Raw genomic sequence first — 22,532 nt, 5'->3', positions numbered from 1 at the left:
CTGTATGCAATTTCCTTGTTATTCTGCTGATCATGACACCAAGTTAAACTAATCCCACTTACCTGGCCTTTGTCCATATCCCTCCATTCCTTGCATATTCATGTGCTTGTCTAAAAGTCTCTTAAATGCCCCCATCGTATCTGCCTCCACCATCATCTCTGGCAGCACGTTCCACGCTCCTACCACACTCTAGGTTTTAAAAAAAACATGCCCCTCACAACTCCTTTGAACGTTCCCGCGTCGCCTTAGCTTTCTCCCTCTCACCAACATAAAATCTTTGTTGTTTTATTCTGTCTTGGTTAAGAAAGGATAGTATGTTGTCTATCATCTTGCTCACTTTATGTACCCATTCTGCCCAACTCTCTTAAGGAAACCATGGAGATGCACTCCAGGTTTCTTCTGTTTTTTTTCTCACTTTTCTCACGTCCTGCCACTTATTGTCCATTAACCACAAGATCTGCTACAAAAATTCACCAAAGATCCTTAGACAGTCCCTTCCAAATTGATGACCACTTCCATCTAGAAGGACAAGGGCATCAGATGCATCACCTGCAAGATTTCTACAACCACCACACCATCCCTACCACCACCGCCTCCCAAACCACTCATTATCCTGACTTGGAAATGTATCACTACAATGGTTCAAGAAGGCAGCTCACCTCCACCTTCTCAAAATCAACTAGGGACAGGTATAAAAATGCCAACAATGTCCATGTCCCAGAAATGATTTTTTTTTTTAAAAATCACTTGTTTCGATTATCTTCCCCAAATGAATTAAGACACACTTCCGCATATTAAATCCTATTTGCATGTTTCTGCACACATTCCGTCGATATGATCTAGTCATGAGATTAAATACAAGTTTCTAAGAGGGTTTGCTACTCTGAGTGTAATGAAAATTCATTTTGATATGTCGCATGTCAAGAATTGTTTCCTGTGTATAGTTAGCAACGTAAATGTAACATTAGCTTCATGTGAATAAAAAAGTAAGTACATCAGAAGTTACACCACTTTACCACCTTGTATAAGATGGAAATTAGTGTAGAAATATATGATAAAACTATAGAATGGTTTCTAGTTAGTCTAACACAAACAAAGCACTTTATTTCTAGTGTTTATAATAAGTATAAAGTCAGCAGTTAAAAGGCTTATTACTGAAACATATCGTTAACATCAACTAGCCTCCTAGAAAACTGGTGGGTTTGGACCATCCAGTTGACTTACAATTAATTTTATTAATTATCACTTGTTATCATCCCTGGAGCCATTCTTGTAACTTCTTCTACACACACTCTAAATGTAGTCATAACCTTCATATAGCATACTGCCAAATATGTACTTCATATTCCAGCTGAAGTCAAACAAGTGTCTTGCACAAGTTGTATGTCATGACTTTGCTCTTGTACACTATGACACTATTGATAAAGCCCCCGATATTAACTGCTTTCTCTACCTGCTCTGCCAACCTTAAGAAGGTCGTACATGTATGGAATGAGCTGCTAGAGGAAGTGGTGGAGGCTGGTACAATTGCAACATTTAAAAGGCTTTTGGATGGGTATATGAATAGGAAGGGTTTGGAGGGATATGGACTGGGTGCTGGCAGGTGGGACTAGATTGGGTTGGAATATCTGGTCGGCATGGACAGGTTGGACCGCAGGGTCTGTTTCCATGCTGTACATCTCTATGACTCTATGATATATGCACATATACACCCAGGTCCATTTGTTCCTGCACCTCCTTTATGTATCATAGAACATAGAACATTACAGCGCAGTACAGGCCCATCGGCCCTCGATGTTGCGCCGCCCTGTCATACTAATCTGAAGCCCATCCCACCCACACTATTCCATGTACGTCCATTTGCCTGTCCAATGACGACTTAAATGCACTTAAACTTGGTGAATCTAATACCAATGCAGGCAAAACATTCCATACCCTTACTATTCTGAGTAAAGAAACTACCTCTGACATCTGTCTTACACCTATCTCCCCTCACTTTAAAGTTGGCCGTACCAGAGCTTTGTACAGCTGCAGCATAACCTCCTGGTTCTGGAACTCAATCCCTCTATTAATAAAGGCCAAAACACTGTATGCCTTCTTAACAACCCTGTCAATCTGGGTGGCAACTTTCAGGGATCTGTGTACATGGACACAGAGATCTCTCTGCTCATCCGCACTCCCAAGAATCTTACCATTAGCCCAGTACTTTACATTCTGATTACTCCATCCTCACACTTGTCCACATTAAACTCCATTTGCCACCTTTCAGCCCAGCTCTGCATCCTATCTATGTCTCTCTGCAACCTACCACATCCTTTGTCACTATCCACAACTCCACCGACTTTAGTGTTGTCCGCAAATTTACTAACCCACCCTTCTAAGCCCTCATCCAGGTCATTTATAAAAATGAACAGCAGTGGACTCAACACCGACCCTTGCGGTACGCCGCTCGTAACTGGACACCAAGATGAACATGTTCCATCAACTACAACCCTCTGTTTTCTTTCATCAAGCCAATTACTGATCCAAACTGCTATGTTTTCCACAATCCCATTCCTCCGCATTTTGTATAATAGCCTACTGTGGGGAACCTTATCGAACGCCTTGCTGAAATCCATATGCAGCACATCAGCCGGTTTACTCTCATCTAACTGTTTGGTCACTTTGTCAAAAAACTCAATAAGATTCATTAGGCACGACCTACCCTTCACAAAACCGTGCTGACTGTCCCTGATCAGATTATTCTTTTCTAGATGGTTATAAATTCTATTTCTTATAACCTTTTCCAACACTTCACCAACAACTGAAGTGAGACTCACTGGTCTGTAATTACCAGGGTTGTCTCTACTACCCTTTTTGAACAAGGGAACCACAATTGCTATTCTCCAGTCCTCAGGCACTATTCCTGTAGACAATGATGATTTGAAGATCACTGCCAAAGGCTTGGCAATCTCTTCCCTTGCTTCCCAGAGGATCCTAGGATAGATCCCATCTGGCCAAGGGGACTTGTCTATTTTCACACTGCAGTATTTCTAATACCCCTTCCTTGTGAACCTCAATCTCTTCTAGTCTAGATGCAAGTATCTCTGTATCTTCCTCGCCAATATTTTCATTTTCTATAGTGAACACTGTCTAAAAATATTTATTTAGTGCTTCCCCTATCTCCTCTGACTCCACACACAACTTCCCACTATTATCCTTGATTGACGAGAGTTAAATTAGGGCCATTCTTTTATTCCTGACATACCTATGGAAAGCCTTAGGGTTAACCCTGATCCTATCCACCAACAACTTCTCATGTCTCCTCCTGGCTCTTCTGAGCTCTCTTTTTAGGTCTTTCCTGACTTCCTTGTAACCCTCAAGTGCCCTAACTGAATTTTCACATTTTGTCCAAACATAAGCCTTCTTCTTCTTCTTGACCAGGGATTCCACTTCCTTAGTAAACCACGGCTCAGGCGTTCTATATCTTCCCCCCTGCCTGACAGGTACATACTTATCTAGGACACACAGGAGCTTTTCCTTGAATAAACTCCACATTCTTAATGTGCTCATCCCCTGCAGTTTCCTTCCCCATTCTACGCTTCCTAAATCTTTCCTAATTGCATCGTAATTTCCCTTCCCTCAGCTGTAACTCTTGCTCGGTGGAGTACACCTATCCCTTTCCATCACTAAAGTAAACCTGACAGAATTGTGATCGCTGTCTCCAAAGTGCTCACCTACTTCCAAATCTAACACCTGGCCAGGCTCGTTACCCAGTACTAAATCTAAAGTGGCTTCGCCCCTTGTAGGCCTGTCTACATAACACTCACATAGAGCCATAGAGATGTACAGCATGGAAACAAACCCTTCAGTCGAACTTGTCCACGTTGACCAGATATCCCAATCTAATCTAGTTCCATTTGCTAGCACTTGGCCAATATCTGTCTAAACTCTTCCTATTCATGTACCCATCCAGATGCCTTTTAAATGTTGCAATTGTACCAGCCTCCACCACTTCCTCTGGCACCTCTTTCCATGCCCCTTAGGTCTCTTTTATATCTTTCTCCTCTCACTCTAAACCTATGCCATCTCATTCTAGACTCCCCCACCCAAGGGAAAAGATTTTGTCTATTTATCCTATCCATGCCCCTCATAATTTTATAAACCTCTATGAGGTCACCCCTCAGCCTTTGACGCTCCAGGGAAAACAGCCCCAGCCTATTCAACCTTACCTGTTGCTCAAATTCTCCAATCCTGGCAACATCCTTGTAAATCTTTTCTGAACCCTTTCAAAGTTCACAACATCCTTCCAATAGGAAAGAAACCAGATTCTCAACATTGACCTTCATCTGCCACCTGTTTTCCTACTGCTCCAACTTTACTCTGGTCTTTGAGTTCTGCACTGTCCTCCTCATGGTTTACAATGCATCCAAGTTTCGTACCATTGCAAGACTTTGAATTTGTCTCTGGCACACTAAGACCTTGATCATTAACAAGCAAAGGTCCCATTACTGACCCTGGGGAGCTCCACTACAAATTTTCCTCCAGTTTGAAAAATATCCATTGACCACTACTCCGTTTCCTATTACTCAGCAAATTTGTATCAATATTGCTACTGCCCCTTTGATCCCGTGTGTTAAACATTTCTCAGAGGTCTGATGTGTGGCACTGTTTGACTGACTTCTGGAATTTAGTGTCCTGTAGCCAACCAGGGAGCAGGCTATCTTGGAACTGATCATTGGTAATGAAGCAGAGTAAAGATCCGTAGGAAGTAGTGATCATAACATGATAAAATTTAATATTCAATTTGAGAATGAGAAACATGAGTCAGAATGACTGTGCTTAACTTAAATAAGGGGAATTGCATTGAAATCAGAATAGAGATAGCTAAATTGACTTGGGCAGATAGATTAGTAGCAATGATAGTAAGCAAATATTAGCAGGCATTTAAAGAAGTAATTCATAACTCTCAGCAAAAATAGATCCTAGCAAAGGAAAATCTACCTTTTTAAAGGATCCAAATCGCATCCAAAAAGCAGTGAAATATCAGAAAATGGAAAAGCGAAAAAAATTCCAGGAAAATCGTGACCAACAGCAAAGTGATAGTAAGTAAATTATTGGAACTGTGGGTTGGTAAGTGTCCCAGTCCTGACAGAATTCACTCTCTGATCGTAAAAGAAGTGGCCAGGGAGATAAGGTTCCCCACAGTAGGCTCTTATACAAAATGTGTAGAAATGGGATTGTGGGAGACAGAGCAGTTTGGATCAGTAATTGGCTTGATGAAAGAAAACAGAGGGTTGTAGTTGATGGAACATGTTCATCTTGGTGTCCAGTTACTAGCGGCGTATCGCAAAGGTTTGTGTTGGGTCCACTGCTGTTCGTCATTTTTATAAATGACCTGGATGAGGGCTTAGAAGGGTGGGTTAGTAAATTTGCGGATGACACTAAGGTCGGTGGAGTTGTGGATAGTGACGAAGGATGTAGTAGGTTGCCGAGAAACATAGATAGAATGCAGAGCTGGGCTGAGAGGTGGCAAATGGAGTTTAATGTGGACAAGTGTGAGGTGATTCCCTTTGGTCGGAGTAATCAGAATGCAAAGTACTGGGCTAATGGTAGGATTCTTGGGAGTGCAGATGAGCAGAGAGATCTCTGTGTCCATGTACACAGGTCCCTGAAAGTTACCACCCAGATTGACAGGGTTGTTAAGAAGGCATACAGTGTTTTGGCCTTTATTAATAGAGGGATTGAGTTCCAGAACCAGGAGGATATGCTGCAGCTGTACAAAGCTATGGTACGGCCACACTTGGAGTATTGTGTACAGTTCTGGTCACTGCGTTATAAGAAGAATGTGGAAACTTTGGAAAGAGATTTACTAGGACGTTGCCTGGTATGGAAGGAATGTCTTACGAGGAAAGGCTGAGGGCCTTGAGGCTGTTCTCGTTAGAGAGAAGAAGGTTGAGAGGTGACTTAATAGAGACATACAAGATCATCAGAGGGTTAGATAGGGTGGACAGGGAGAGCCTTTTTCCAAGTATGGGGACGGCAAACACGAGGGGACACAACTTTAAAGTGAGGGGAGATAGGTATAAGACAGATGTCAGAGGTAGTTTCTTTACTCCGAGTAGTAAGGGTATGGAATGCTTTGCCTGCATTGGTAGTAGATTCACCAAGTTTAAGTGCATTTAAGTCGTCATTGGACAGGCATATGGATGTACATGGAATAGTGTAGGTGGAATGGGCTTCAGATTAGTATGACAGGGCGGTGCAACATCGAGGGCCGATGGGCCTGTGCTGCGCTGTAATGTTCTATAATTACATTGATTTTAATTTTACAAAACTCCCTTGATTCAGGGGTAGTTTCATTACATTATTGGTAGCTCCATTCTTTACAGATAATAAATATGACGCCTTAATTCAAAAATGGAGTGAGTCAGTGAGCAGCAAGGTATAAATCCGTTATCTTAACACCTGTCTTAGGGAAAATGTTGGCTATTATTAAAGGAGTTACAGCAGGACACTTGAATATATTCAAGGTAATTGGATAGAATTGACATGGTTTAATAAGATGGAAATCATCTATTGAAGATCTTTTGAAGAGTTAATATATGCTGTGGATGAAGAGAAACCAGTGGCTACATTGTACTTAAATTTACAGAAGGCATTGATAAGGCGCCAGCACAAAGGTTACTGTGAGAGGAAAAAAGCTTATGATGTAGAGGGTAGCATATTTGCATGAATGGATTATTAGCTGGCTAACAGGAAGCTGATTAGGCAAAACTATCTTTTTCAGTTTAGTAGTGAATGGTGTGTCACTAGGTCAGTGCTGAGACTTCAACTGTTTGTAGTAAATTTAAATGACTTAAATAGGTAAGAGAAATTGTGAAGACAGCATAAAGTTACAAAAAGTTATAAAGAGGTCAGGTGATTGGACAAAGATCTGGTAAATGGAGTATAATATGGGAAAATGTGAAATTGTCAATTTTTGCAGTCACATTTAAAAACATATTATCTAATGGTGAGAGATTGCAGAGCTTTGACATGCAATGGGGGTTCAGGTATCCTCGTACATGAATCAAGAGTTCGTATGCTGTTGCAAGGGGAAATTGGATACTAAGGGAAATGATATTATGTTTCAGTTATACAGAATACTGGTGAGACTTCATCTGGAGTACACTGCACAAATTTGTCTCATTGTGTAAGGAAAGATAAATCTGTTTGAGCTAGTTCAGTGAAGATTTGCTTTGCTAATACTTGAAGTAGGTTGGTTGTCTTCTGAGGAACAGTTGGACAGGTTGCACTTATCTGAAGTTTAGAAAAGTAAGAGGTGGCTTGGCTGAAACATCCAAGATCCCAAGGAGACTTGACAAGCTGGATGTGAAAGGATGTTTCATTTTACGGGGGAATCCAGTACTAAGGTGGCAGCTTAAGTACAGAGGTCACCCATTTAAAATCTAGATGAGGTAAAATTTTTGCAGCTCTCATCCTGAAAGGTGGTGGAAGCAGAATCTTCGAATATTTTGAAAGCAGTGGCAGTTAGATTCTTATTGTCAAGGGGGTGAAATGTTATTACAGGTGGGTGTGAATGTGATTAGAAGTCACGAGCAGATCAATCATGATTGTATTGAAAAGCAGAGCCACCTCAAGGAGTTGAATGGTGTATTTCAAATCCTAATTCAAATGTTTGTGTGTATCAGCAAATTTGACAAACTTGCTCACTTCAGTCAAGTAGTCCACAAGGTTCTCTAAGTTGTTGCATCTATTGTAATTTAAATTAAATGTGATATTTTTGTGAATAGTTTTGGAATACTATGCTGAGAAATATTGACAAGATTAGGCCATTTAACAATTTAGAAACAAGTTGCCATTCATTTATTGGTGGTGAGCTAACAATTGTTTGATATGTGAGTATGCTGGAAATAGAAGTGTATGACAGCTATCAATCGGAATTAGGTGAGAACTGGAAAGAATTTAAAAGTGAAAGTTGTTATAATGGAAAGCTTGATGAATTTTGATATTTATGGCCATTTGTTTTTTTTTTTGTCTTTAAAACAGGGAATGAAAATCAGCCTGGACTTCTGGTGAAGTTCATTGATCTTGTAAATCAATGTATTTTTATTTGGAATTTTATGAAGTTGAAGTAATATGAAACATTAACTGTAGCCTTGGGTGAGGACACAAACAAGTGTAGTATGCTAGAGATTGACGTGAAGTGCAGAAGGCTTTATGCCACAAGTGGAAATCCCTAGGCTCTTTGAAACTTTGGGCATCCCAGAGGCATCCAGCAGGATGTTGTTGCAGTCCTCCAATTTTTTTAACCAAGAACATAATGCTGCCTGTATCAATTATTTTTATTAATTCAGTCTTGAGGGCAAGGAAAATGAGTAGCATCAAATTAAGAATGAATCCAACGCAAAACAATTGTTCAAGATTGTTTAGAGTTTCTGTTTTGCTTCAACCCAGATAGTGGTACATAACTTGGAAATAGTCACTAGATCAAGTTTTGTCAAAGAAAATGAGATCATCACAAGTAGGATAAATGTAATGATATAACATAAATTTGAGGACCGCTGTTTAACCTGTGTTTGTAGAGTTGCCTGTTTGATTATCTGCTCACATTGAAAGTTTTAACTCGTGACATCTTCCCAATGTCTTGTTAAGGCATCAAGTAGCAGGAGAGTTCCAGATTAGCCAGTGTTGAATTAGTTGATAGTATCCAAATTGCTAGGAAGATTGATTGATCTCCCTAATTCAAGAAATGGATAATTAGCCAATGTTCGCACTCCTCAGTAGAAACTCTGGTATTCCAAAGTTTCTTTGTCAATTGAAGACAGGATAAGTATCCTCTGTATTTCCTTGAATTGAATGGCCTTCCACAAAATACCAACTTTTGGCAGATTTGAGAGCTTTATAGATACCTACTGTACTCTAGGCAGAAGAGACAAAAATTAAGGATAGGCATGAGATGTGTAGCGAAATTATTTGCTTGATGAACAGCAATTTTAACATAATCATATTTCATAACATTGCAGGAGCTTGAGGTTATGCTGCCTGTAAAAGTTTTGAAATCAATTTGAATATTTATGTAAGCAATCATTAAAAAGTGCATGCAGATTTTAATTGTTTCAGCTGTAGTGTGCATCAAACAACGAGTGCACTAGTTAATATTACTTCAATCATCCAATCTAATTCCCTGATCTCTCAGTGATTCAGTCTCAAAGCAACAGTCTTCCCTACTGCTGACAAGTATGAATGAGTAAGCAGCAAAACACAATTTTTACTGCGAACCAGTTAATAGTTCTGCACCATACTTTATTGATAAACCACAAAGCCACAATGATTGGGAAGTGTGTAATGAGGATACAATTGTTTTTCATGTTTAAGATGATGTGGACTCATCTGAAATGCTTTGATTAAAATGAGCTTGCAGTCTTACTTTTAACTGATAAGTATGTAAATGCAATTTGAGTGCACACAATGACATTGTGTCAAAGTTTGTTTTGGATTTAGGGCATTATCTTTTGCTACTGTACTGGAATTGGTTGGGCCAATGTATCAAAGCAGTACCTTGGCTGTGCATAGTCTCTGTACATATAGATACTTATTGAATTTACTATCTACCAGCTGAAGAGTTGGAATGCCTACAGTGGAATTATATGCTTCAAATATTCTGTAAGCAGATGGCTATCTGATGGGATCATTTAAAGGAAATTATACTGTTGTCTGCAATTTATAGCATGCTTTCTCAAAATTTGGAGATAATAGTCACTGCATTGATGAAGTGATATAATGTGTTCTAATACCATTTATGTCACATCCTATTTTGCGTGCTGATACCATAAAAGCTTTGGGTGAGCTGCAGGGGTTTTTCCACATAGTTCAATCTCATTTTGAGGTAGACAGGGACAAGTGAAAGGAACATTTTTGAAGGATAATCTTGTAAAGAAGATAGTATAAAAGTTCATTATAGATTGTTTCTAACCAACAAAAAGGTCTGACATCAGTGTAAGCAATTTGTGGGAAAAATGTTCTCTTTGCTAGTGCCTTTTTTGCCTAGAAAATATAGAGAAATGTTCCAATTCAGTCAGTACAAAATAAATCAGTGAACTGATTGGCATTTTTTTTAATCTAGTGGTACGTTCTTTCATAAAATGTCTTCTGCTACTGAGTAACTTTATAATGATGTTTGGTGTAGACAACACTGTAAAATGTCTCCTTTCTCATCACATGAGAGATGTACAGAAAGGATTACTAACTATAATTGTGCTTATTAGCAGTGCAAACAGAAAGTCAAATTGCTAAAGAAAAACCTCCTTGCTGGAATGGTCTGAACAAAAACACGTTAGGTTGACTATTTTTTGAGTGATGATTGGAAGTATATCAAGACTGTACTACACTCTTGGGTTCGAATTACTATATAAACTGTTTGACGTCATCCAAATCCCTCAAGTATGGTACAGATTTGTAACCCACTGCCAGCTGTTTATTTTCCATGTACACTTCCCAGATGGTGAACTGACCTTTCTGATTTTTCAATGAGAAACAAAATATGCAGATAACGCAAAACACGTGTTGCATTAGTTTGTTAGAGCAACCACAATTAGTTGTTTGTCTGTAAACAAGATGCTTTATTATGTTTCATATATTGAATATTTAGTGCTACTGAATTTCCAAAGTCTAATTTCTTAGATTATTATGGAACCAGGGACTTTCATTATGTGGAGTGAAATGAGGATTGTTTTCCTTGGAGCAGAGAAGGTTGAAAGGAGATTTGATAGAGGTATTCAAAAGTTTGAAAGGTTTGCCTTGAGAAAATGATCCATTTTTATTAGAAACAGTGTTTGTAGCTAAAGGACGCTACAAACGTCCTTTAGATAATTGATTCAATACCAAAATGAAAAATATTTACAGGGCAATGGGGGCAGAACAATAAAATGTGACAAATTTAATAACTCTACCAGGTTGACAAATGCATAATAGGCCAAATGATGCTTCTTTTACATTTGAACATACAAAGTAGGAGCAGAAGTAGACCATTTGGCTCCTCCAGTCAGCTCAACCATTCAATAAGATCATGGCTGATGCCTCTGTTTTGAATGCCACATTTCCATCTATCTCCAGTCACACTTTGATTCTTTGATGATGAATTAGAATTGAACCATGGAATTTGACTGCTAGTGATATCCGTAGAGAAACAGTTTACTTGTTTTCTTACTCTGGTAGATTAAAACTGATACAAATCCTTTTTTTAATAAATGGGGCAACCATTTATGAACCAATCATGATCTTCTGATTCAAGAAGCAGTCCTTTCTGGGCTACATAGTCCATGTTGTTTTCAATCTATGACTTGATTTATAAAATAATGCATTCTAAAATAACGCAACAATTTTTGAAGTCCTGTGCAGCTGTAAGTCTTCCTGTAATCAACATGCATTGGAAAATAAGATATCGGATAATAGATGTTCAAATGTACAGGACATTTTTTGAGACTTACAATTTTGTTGACTCTAAACAGTATATTTTGAATTATCCAATATTTAAGATATTAAATTTGAAAATCTGGGAGAGATTAAAACAGGGCAGCACCATATGTCTAATTCGGTTTCTGTTAAAATAAGTGTGAAATATTGTTGCTATGAGAGAAGTACACTGTTGCCACTAAGTGAAGCACTAACTGAAGCCATCCCATATGGGAACAGGAGGAATAGTCATTGATGCATGTTGTCATTCCTGAGTAGTTTGCTGAAGATAAATTCTAGCAATGGCAGAAGATAAGATTACCTAAAAGAAGCACATAGCCTGGTGAAATATATGCAAAATAAATTACTTAAAAGTAATATCTTTTAAAACACCCAGTTAATGGATTTTCATTGAGACATTGCTGTATATGATAATGAAATAAAACAGTAGATGCTGGAAGCTGGAAAAACTCAGCAGGTTTGGCAGTATCTGTGGAGAAACAGCAGAGTTAACGTTTCAAGTAAAAGAAGTCCAGTTCTGAAGAAGGGAAATGGAACTCAGTAAGTTAATGAAATATTCAAATACACCTTAAAGAGACTTCAGCGGTTGAAGGGTTAAATAAGCTACTCATTAAAAGTCTGACTAGACGTTTCTGGTATTTCTAAACATTCTTCTTTGTTTCCAGGTACACATCAGTTTTTCTGAATTAAATTTGTTTGAGAATTCTATGCTAAGAATGTCAATGCCATTCTTAATTTAACGTGCACTCTAGTTAATGAGCACAGTTGGATGTTTTAATAAGAAAATGCTGTCAAATTTGATGAGCTTTTACTCCAGTTGTAAATGTGTTGGTCAATAAAATCCTAAAAGAGAAGTGTGCTAATCTGGATATTAATTTTTCAAAGTAATCAGCACAGCACAACATAACAGCGGTGAACAATAAGCCATGATACTTTGCAGGATACCTGAAATGTGCATATGATGTAATTTAACTGCTAGCAACATAAATAATGTTCAGTAAAAATGTTCAAAATTTTAAAATTTGATTTGCCATGAATAATTGTTCAGTATAACACTTTCACACTGTTGTTGCATCTACATTATTTACAATGTAATAAACCAGCAACGGCTAATCTTGAAATTGACAATGATCTCATGCTTGTGTTCTATTATCACATTTAATCTCATCTGTCATTGTAAAATTGTCCAATAGCAATTTGGTATGTAGACCATAATTAAAGAGTTACCTAAAATGTTTCTTTTTTTTTCAGATTAAGAAATATTTTGAACTGGAACCACTTGCAAGGGGTCAGCAATGGATCCTTCAGCCTTGTTCTGTCGAGAACATGGATGCTGTAAGAGAAGGCTTCAGTCAGTTTATCAGCTTGCTTGAAGAAATTGATCAAGAGCACATTCCAGGAAGAATATGAAATCTGCACTGACTGTTGTTTAGATCACTGAAATGAAAACATTTCTGAAATCCTTACACACTATCAAAACTTTGTAGTATTCAAATAACATTGTTGAAACTTCATTTTAAATAATTGTTTTATACGATCCAATTCTTACATATTGAAGCAAATAATTTTGAAACCGAACTAAAATATCCAGAATCAAATGAAATATGAAATCAATTTAAATTTAAATCTGTGAAAAGTACTGTTCAGTTTTCTACTACTTTTGCCATTTTACTGTATTTGCATGATATTTCAGTATGTAATCATTTATGCTACCATAATGGTGGGAATTTTGAAAATGATGATCAATGATGACTGTAATCTGTGTTGTTGAACTAACCTGTATGCTGTCAGAAGTAGTCTACAATGATGGGCAGATATTGAGTTTTGCACTTTGCTTCTGATTTCTGTAAGTTATTAGTGTGCACAATTCAAAGAAACTGACCAGTAACCATTGTGAGAGCGCATTTGTAAATCATCTGAACAGAAAAGAAAGTTTTGCTATTGTAAATCCCAATCATGACTTGTATATGATTTGAAACTTGGTGTTAATGACTGTTGAATCTTTGAAATTATGCCAGACAAATTTAAAAGCTCCCTATAAAAGAGAAAACAAAACAAGTCATCGGCACTGTGTTTATATATGTATATTACTGTCTTCATCTAACACTGCTCTTGAAAGAGCACAAGTTTTGATAGCATGTCTGTTCTACAGTCCATAGACAAAATAGCATGCTTTTGCTTGAATTTATTTAAGGATTTTTTTGAAAGAAAACATTTGTCTTTAATCTTTCATTCATTTAATCAAAGCTGAAAATTAGATGATTTGTTTGATAATGAAGTCTTATTTCTTGTATTACTGTGCAATCAAATGAATGCAATTTGGATAAAAACGAACAGTGCTAATTTTGTCTTAAATTTTAACATTTTAAATGAAATGTATTATTCTAAGAATTTGAGAGTTCTAAAACATTAAGTATTGAAGACACTGTGGTAGATGTTGCTCAAGCCATCTGTCAAATTACTTTGTGTGTGTGTGTGTTTTGTGAATGTATGCATCAGCCTTGCACTCCTTCTCAAACCTGGGACTGTCTGCAACTCTTCAGTAAACAGAATGAAAACACTATCAATCAATACTCACCAGCAGCTGTTCCTGACAAGCCTCTGTCTGACGCCTAATGCCTTCCAACTGTCGGCATAGTTCCCTCCCCGGCTACTGTCACCATCTCTCTCCGACTATTCGTTTTCACATTGTCTCTTCGCTTGCAGTTTAAGAATTTCAGATGGTGTTCTTAGATTCTTCTGTTGGAATTTGTATTTTTGTATCTCTTCAGTGTGTATTTGTTGCATGTTTTGCTGTGCATACTGTAAAGCTGCATTTATCCATATGTATACCTCTATTTTATAGTAGGCTTGCTGCATTTATTGTATTTATAGAAATTTTAGAAATTTTTATACACTAGTAGGACATAGCTGCTTTTTTAAGTCTGTGAAATCATCCATATTTTTAAATTTTGTATCTTTATTACTGATAATGTTACTTGTTTAACTGGCACATAGCCTATCTTTGTACTGAAAATACAGCTACTGTATTTAGCAGGTAACTAACCAGTAAAGCCAAATAAATCAGAGATTATTCTCAGATATTTGCTGTTCATTAATAACAATAAAGGTACTGCTGAATAGAAGTGGCTTGTTAATATTCCCAAGGGACAGTTACAGACTCAGCTTTAGTTGCCAATTCAATAGTAAATATGGAAGGTGAATTGTTACTACTTCAATTATAACTTTTTCTTTGACAAGAAGTGAAGATCATGGACAAGCGCATGCACACTTGAAGAAACAGATGCCCACTACTGAACTAATTTTGACTTGTTGTACGTGGACTTTTAGGGTTTTATTTAACCACTTGGTGACTGAAGTCATATATAACTAAGGCAAAATACGACTGGTACTTGAAATCAGAAATAAAAAAAGAAAATGCCGGAAATACTCAACAGGTCTGGTAGATTCAGGAAAGAGAGAAATTAATTTAATGTTTCAGGTCTGTGACCATTCATCAGAACAAAATTTAAAATTGGGAAGAGAATAGGTTTTGACTGATTCATTTGCTTGAAACGTATTTGTGATAAGTGAAATTACATTATGCAGTGGGGCGCAACACAGCATAATGAAAATTGGCTTAGTGTCGCATTGTGTTGATGGTGGTATTTGGAATTTGTTAAAAGCAGTCAGGTATGGAATCCTGCTTTATATTTTATCTATTATTACAGCTAAAGAAAATTCTTTTTAAGTCCTCTCTAACCTCAAATTCTTTTATACTTCAAAGAAGCTGCTCATGTTGAATTATTGACCATGGCATGGGGTGTTATTTGCCCCCTACCATTTTTGGTTGTTGAAGACAGCATGTGGGAAACCATAGTGCAGTAGAATGCACGATTAATCTGACACCTTAAGGAGTTCCTGATTTCAATTGTATCATTATGGAGAGATACAAAGAGATTTTCCAGAATTAGTAGAGGAAATAGGGAAAGGACTAATATACTCTTGTCTTAATTGACTAAATTCTAGTACTTCAGAGTGTACTGGGGTAGATCCTGAGTTGTATTCTTTAAATAGGTGTTTAATCTTGGGGAATATTTTAAGAAAGAAAAACTGATATCTTTCAAGTGCCACAGCAATATATTTGTATACTGTAAATTTTGTGTTAATACTCATCCATTTTATGCTGTCTGAATGTTTAAAATATATAGGTGAATAGAAAATTCAGCCGTATATGAAAATAGAATTTCTGCAGCAGTTTAGTCAATATGTAAAAGGGAGGTTAAGTTGATGTTTTTGTTTTAATCCTTAATCAACCACCAATAATATGAGTGTCAAGCTGCTATTTTCATTCAGATTTGTTGAATATGTGGTTTTTATATTTTTTTCCCCACAATGGTTATGCCCTCAAATATTTTAACATGTAAAAATAATGAAAATGTGACACAGTTTGCTTGCAATCATATTTAACTGTTTCAGCTGTTAAATGATTAAAATGCACATTTATTGTAAGCCACTCCAATTGTAAATTAAAGCTGTACTGCAGATCAGTGTAGGTATGACCTGCCAAACAAAATCACAACTGCCTATGATGTGTGACCAATTTTATCTTCGCTGCTAAATAACCTGGTTTTCATGTACTCCTTTATTGTGTGATTGTTTAAAATAAACCTGGAAGAAGTAAATACAGTCTGTATGCTAAATAACTCTGATGTATTACAATATTAATTTGATGAAATTAGAATCATGTGAACTTAGTAGATTCTTAATTATCCTCAGAATAACATCACTGTGACAGTTTGTGTTATACCTTTATCATATATAGGCCATTCTGTTTTTTTTTTCGCTGCTTCATTAGCATAGTACCTGATGCCCAAAGCCTATATAAAATGAAAATGCCACATTAGGAGTCTGTTGGAAACCTTCAAGATTAACTTGAGAGTAAATCATGCAGTAGAAATATTGTTCTAAATCCTCATTTGGAACTCTTTTCATTAAAATCTTTTTGAAAAAAAAGGTTGTTCATCATTTTTATTTTAAATTCCTATTTTGCAGAGAGAGTTGTGTTGCTGAGGCTTTCCATCTTGCATTCATCAGAACAAATGCAAAAATACCAAAATTCAAATCACAACAATGTATACCACAAGTGAAAAGAGTGCTTATTAATTTTACTGTGACATGCAGTTTCAATGTGAGTAAATTGTTGAATTCCCATATTTAATTGATCAATATTGGGTGAGAATAACCTAACCTATGCATCCCTCCATGTGCATGTCCAGCAGTCGCTTAAATGTCCCTAATGACTTTGTTTCCACCATTACCACTGGCAACACATTCCATGCATTCACAACTCTCTGCATAAAGAACCTTCCTCTGACATCCCTTCTATACCTTTCTCCTAATATCTCAAAACTGTGACCCCTTGTGCCAGTCAATCCTGCCCTGGGGAAAAGTCTCTGGCAAATTACTCTATCTATGCCTCTCATTATTTTGTATATCTCAGTCAGGTCACTTCTCTTCCTCCTTCTCTCCAGAGAGAAAAGTCCGAGCTGAGTCAACCTCTCTTTGTAAGACCAGCCTTCCAGTCCAGGCAGCATCCTGGTAAACCTTCTTTTCACCCTCTCGAAAGCCTTCGTATCTTTCCTATAGTAGGGTGACCAGAACTGGACACGATATTCCAAGTGTGGTCTCGCAAGGGTCTTGTAGAGCTGCAGCAAAAACTCGTGGCTCTTAAACTCGATCCCCCTGTTAATGAAAGCCAAACACCATAAACTTTCTTAACAACCCGATCCACCTGGGTGGCAACTTTGAGGGATCCATGTACTTGAACACCAAGATCCCTCTGTTCCTCCACACTGCCAAGAATCCTGTCTTTAATCCTACAGTCAGCATTCAAGTTTGACCTTCCAAAATGCATCATTTCCCATTTATCCAGCTTGAACTCCATCTGCCATTTTTCAGCCCAGCTCTGCATCCTGTCTATGTCGCGCTACAGCCTGCAATAATCCTCAATACTATCAATAGCATCTCCAACCTTTGTGTCATCAGCAAATTTGCTAACCCACCCCTCAACCTCCTCATCCAAGTCATTTATAAAAACTACAAAGAGCAGAGGCCCAAGAACAGAGCTGTACGGGACCCCATTCGACACTGACCTTCAGGCAGAATACTTTCCAGCTACAACCACTCTCTGCCTTCTGTCAGCCAACCAATTCTGAATCCAGATAGCCAAATCTCCCTGTATCCCATACTTCCTGACTTTATGAATGAGCCTACCATGGGGAACCTTATCAAATGCCTTGCTGAAGTCCATATATACCACACCCACTGGGTGACCTTCATCGACCTGTCTCGTCACCTCCTTAAAGAACTCATAAGATTTGTGAGGCATGACCTACCCCTCACAAAGTCATGCTGACTGCCTTTAATCATGCTATGCTTTTCCAAATAGTCATAAATCGTATCCCTCAGAATCTTTCCAAAACCTTGCTGACCACAGACGTAAGACTGACTGGTCTGTAATTGCCAGGGATTTCCCTATTACCCTTCTTGAAAAGAGGAACAACATTTGCCTCCCTTCAATCCTCCGGTACGACTCCCGTGGAGAGTGAGGAGGCAAATATCCTCGCCAGCAGCTTAGCAACCTCCTTTCTCACTTCCCGGAGCAACCGAAGATAAATCTGGTCTGGCCCTGGGGACTTATCAATTTTAATGTTTGCCAAAATTTCCAGCAAATCAACTTCATTCATCTTGATCTGTTCAAGCCTGTTTCCCAGCTCCTCAAAGGTCTCATTCACAACAAGGTCCCTTCCCTTACTGAAAGCTGAAGCAAAAACTCAGGGTTTCCCCTATCTGCTCAAACTGCACACACAAATTCCCTGCACTATCCCTGACTGGCCCTACCTTCTCCCTGATCATTCTCTTATTCCTCATGTATGAGTAAAATGCCTTTGAGTTCTCCCTAATCCTTCCTGCCAAGCCTTTTTTGTGCCCCCTCCTGACTTTCCTCAGTCCATTTCTGAGCTGCTTTCTAGTAATCCTGTAATCCTCTAAAGCTATGCTAGATCCTTGCTTCCTCCACCTTACATAAGCTGCCGCCTTCCTTTTGACGAGAAGCTCCTCTGTTCTCGTCATCCAAGGCTCCTTAATCTTACCCCTTCTTGCCTGTCTCAGAGGAACAAATTTGTGCATCACTTGCAACAAGTTCTCCTTAAACAGTTTCCACATGTCTGTTGTGCCTTTTCTGTGGAACAATTGCTCCCAACCTGTGCTTCCCAACTCCTGTCTGATAGTGTCATAATTTTCTTTTCCCCAATTAAATATTTTCCCTTGGTAACTGCTCCTTTCCCTCTCCAAGGCTATGGTAAATGTGGGGCAGTTGTGGTCACTCTCACCAAAGTGTTCTCCCACCATGAGATCTGCCACCTGTCCTGGCTCATTGCTGAGCACCAAATCCAAAATGGCCTCTCTCCTTGTCGGCCTGTCTACATACTGAGTAAGGAAACCCTCCTGGGCACACCTGTCATTTTGGTTTTCACAATCTCCCAAAATATTTTACATGTACTGCTCAGCAAATGTCCTAAGTACGTCATTAATTCCCTTCAATGCTATGGGGTTTCTATCTTCAAAGAATGGTTCAGAAGGCTGGTTAGATAAGCAATATGTAAATAAGAGAAATGATGAGGGATCGTGAAGCAAACATTGGAGGCTAACGTAAAATGGAATGCCAAAGAATGCCAGAGTCATATAAACAGTAAAAGAGTAGTAAATGGAGAAAGAGGAATGATTAGCAACTAAAAAGGTGATTTGTACGTGACAGCATAAACCATGGCAAAAATCCTGAATGACTACTTTACACCTGTCTTCACAAAGGGCAAATATGCTATCCAAGCCATAGTGAAAGAGTTGGGAATTGTCACTGGCCAATTTTAAAATTGGTAATTTAAATCAAATAAATTGTCTACGCTTCTAAGACATTGGGAATGGATGAGATGCGTCCAAATATACTGAGAGATTACTCTAGAATTTGCCGAAGCACTGGCAGTAATATTTTAGTTTTTTATCCCTTGGATGACTCCAGAAAACTAGAGCATTGCAATGTTTTTGGGAGTTGGGGGAGGGGAGTGGTGAGTAGACTTGAGTCATGATTCTATGACTTAAATGGACATTTTCAGAAAGTTCCAACTGCAAGGAGATTGTCAGTGGATGTTGTCCCAGTCTTGTTGCATTTGTGCATACACTGTTTCAGTATTGAAGAGTGGCAGATGGTTTTGAACATTGTGCAATCACAAGTGAACATCCCTACTTCTGACTTTATGATGGGAGGAGAAAGTAATTGTTAAAGACTTTTGGATCCATGATTCTACCCTGAGGAACTCCCACAGAAATGTCCTGGAGTTGGGATGACTGATCCCAACAATCACAAACATCTTCCTAAATGCCAAGTGTGGTTCCAATCAGAGGAAAATTTTGCGAGGGCCTCCTTGATTTCATTCTCACTTCTCCGGAATCCAATTGTGTTTTTGTCCATTTTTGGACCAAAATCATAATGAGATCAGCAACTCGGTGGCCCTGATGAAAACTAAATTGATCATCAGTGAGCAAGTGATAAGTGAGATATTGTTGAGTAAATACATCTTTTATAGCACTATTGATGACTGAGTTGACTGGGGTGGCAGTTTGGATTAGATTCCCTACAGTGTGGAAACAGGCTCTTTGGTCCAACAAGTCCACACTGACCCTCTGAAGAGTAACCCACCCAGACCCATTTCCCTCTGACTAATGCACCTAACGCTATGGGCAATTTAGCATAGCCAATTCACCTGACCTGCACATCTTTGGACTGATTTGAATTTGTTCTGCTTTTTCTCTGAATACAGAGCATACTTGGGCAATTTTCCCCCACATTGCCAGTTAGGTGTCAGTGGTGAGGCTGTAGAACCATTAAAATGGTACAACATAGAAGGGGCCATTCAGCTCTTCTTGTCCATGTTGACCCAACAAAACCCATATTCCATCTTCCTGCCCTGCAGCTTACAGCACTAAAAGTACAGGTCCAGGTACTTTTTCTAAAAAGAGTTTGGGATCTCGGCTTCCACACCAACTCAGACAGTGAATTCAAGACACCCATCCATCCTCTGGATTTAAAAAAAATGTTTTTCCTCCCATTCCCTCTAATCTTTCTGCCACTCTGGATTTTAAACTCTATGCCAAGTAAAACAGATACCTCCTGTCTGCTCTATCTCTACCCCTCACTATTTTGTAATCCTCAATCATGTTGCCTCTCAGTCATCTTTGTTTCAAGGAAAATGATTCTAATATCTCCTTGTAGCAACAATTCTGCAGCCCCGGCAACATTCCAGTTGTCCACCACCATTCACAATTGGTTATGGCAGCACTGCAAAGCTTAGATCTGATCCATTAACTTGAGATTTCTTAGCTCTGTCATTCACTTGCCCTGTATTGTAGCTTCACCAGGCTGATACTTTCATTTTGGGTATTTCTCGTATTGTTCAGTGCATACATTCCTGCACTCTTCTTTGAATTTCCATGTGATATTTTCCACATGAAGAAAGGCATACAGCATCTTATGCATTATTAATTGAGGCACAAGTAGAAGAGCAAAGAGGTTAAGTTGTACTTTGATAAGGCACTAGTATGCCTTCAGCTGAAATATTGCGTTTGGTTCTTGGTGTCAAACTTTAAAAAGGTTGTGAAACTACTGAAGAGCATGCAGGAGAGAATTGTTACAAGGATGAAGAATTTCACTTTAGGCTAAATTGGAAAAGTTGCACCATCTTCCTTAGAGAAGAAAAGATGAAATGTTCAAAATTGTGAAACGTTTGGGCGGAGTAAAAAAAAATTTCCATTTCTTAAAGACTGGAGAACAGCTATATAATACTTCAGTCAGGCCACATTTGGGGTATGTTGTAGTCTGGTTGCCGCACTATGAGGAGGATGTGGAAGCTTTGGAGAGGGTGCAAAAAAGGGTTATCAGGATGTTGCCTGGTTTGGAGCGTATTAGCAGTGAGGAGAGGTTGGACAAACTTGGATTGTTTTCTCGAGAGCATCATAGACTGAGGGTTGACCTGACAAAGTTATATAAGATTGAGGCATGGATAGGTCAGATAGTTGTTTCTCAAGTGGAAACATCAAATATGAGGGGGCATAGGTTTAAAGTGAGGGGAAAAGTTTAAAGATGTGCGAGGTACGTTTTTTAATGTGATGGATGGAAGGGGCCTAGAATGCGCTGCCGGAGAGAAGGTAGACAAACAGGAGGCTGGAAGAACACAGCAAGCCAGGCACCATCAGGAGGTGGAGAAGTCAACATTTCAGGTGAAATTCTTCCTCAGGACTGGGCGTGGGTTTATGGGGAGCTGAAGATAAAGGGGATGGGAGAGGAATGTGAAATCAGGGAGAGGGTATGACCTGGTTGGATAATGGGAGAATGAATCTTGTAGCTGGCTGGGAGGAGTGAAAGGGAGGGTGTGGGGCTGGGAAGGGAGTCAGGGAAAGGGAAGGGAGGTTATTAGAAATTGATTCAGTTTTGTTTTGTCTCTAACTTCTCCGCCTCCTGACACTGCCTGGCTTGCTGTGTTCTTTCAGCCTCCTGCTTGTCTACCTTGGATTCCAGCATCTGCAGTTTTTTTTTTGTCTCTAACCAAGAGGAGATGGTAGAAGCAAATACGATAGCAACATTTAGACAGACACATGAGCAGGCTGGGAATAGAGGGATACAAACTGTGTGCAAGTAAATGGGATTAGTTTAGAATGGCACCATGGTCAGTGTAGATATAGTGAGCTGAAAGGCCTGTTCCTGCGCTGTGCTGTTCTATGTAAGAGAACACAGATTTAAAATAATTAGTAAATGAAGCAAAAGCAAAAAGATGTGCAGACCAGGTGAATTGGCCATGATAAATTGCCCATGGTGTTCAGGGATATGTAGGTGCATTAGTCAGGGTAAGCTGAGGGGGAATGGGTCTGGGTGGTTTACTGTTTGGAGGGTCAGAGTGGACTTGTTGGGCTGAATGGCCTGTTTCCACACTGTAGGGGTTCTATGCATTTACTTATCAGCTAAATATATTTGAGGTATTCAG

At 38.7% G+C, this 22,532-nt stretch overlaps 1 protein-coding gene across 2 annotated transcripts in view; it reads left to right on the top strand.

Annotated features, from left to right (window-relative positions):
• The window catches only part of LOC122549133 (ADP-ribosylation factor-like protein 15), a 249,336-nt gene extending 233,215 nt beyond the window's left edge, over window positions 1-16,121 (top strand). For both annotated transcript variants that reach the window (XM_043688467.1, XM_043688457.1), the window contains exon 5: window positions 12,709-16,121. In XM_043688467.1, coding sequence (XP_043544402.1) covers window positions 12,709-12,867 — 159 coding nt within the window. In that variant the 3' untranslated portion in view covers window positions 12,868-16,121. The remainder of the gene's footprint in view (window positions 1-12,708) is intronic.
• Window positions 16,122-22,532: the final 6,411 nt, after the last annotated feature.

Source organism: Chiloscyllium plagiosum, chromosome 1, assembly GCF_004010195.1.
Source record: "Chiloscyllium plagiosum isolate BGI_BamShark_2017 chromosome 1, ASM401019v2, whole genome shotgun sequence".
Taxonomy (NCBI): Eukaryota; Metazoa; Chordata; class Chondrichthyes; order Orectolobiformes; family Hemiscylliidae; genus Chiloscyllium; species Chiloscyllium plagiosum.
This window is presented reverse-complemented; position numbering and strand designations above follow the sequence as displayed.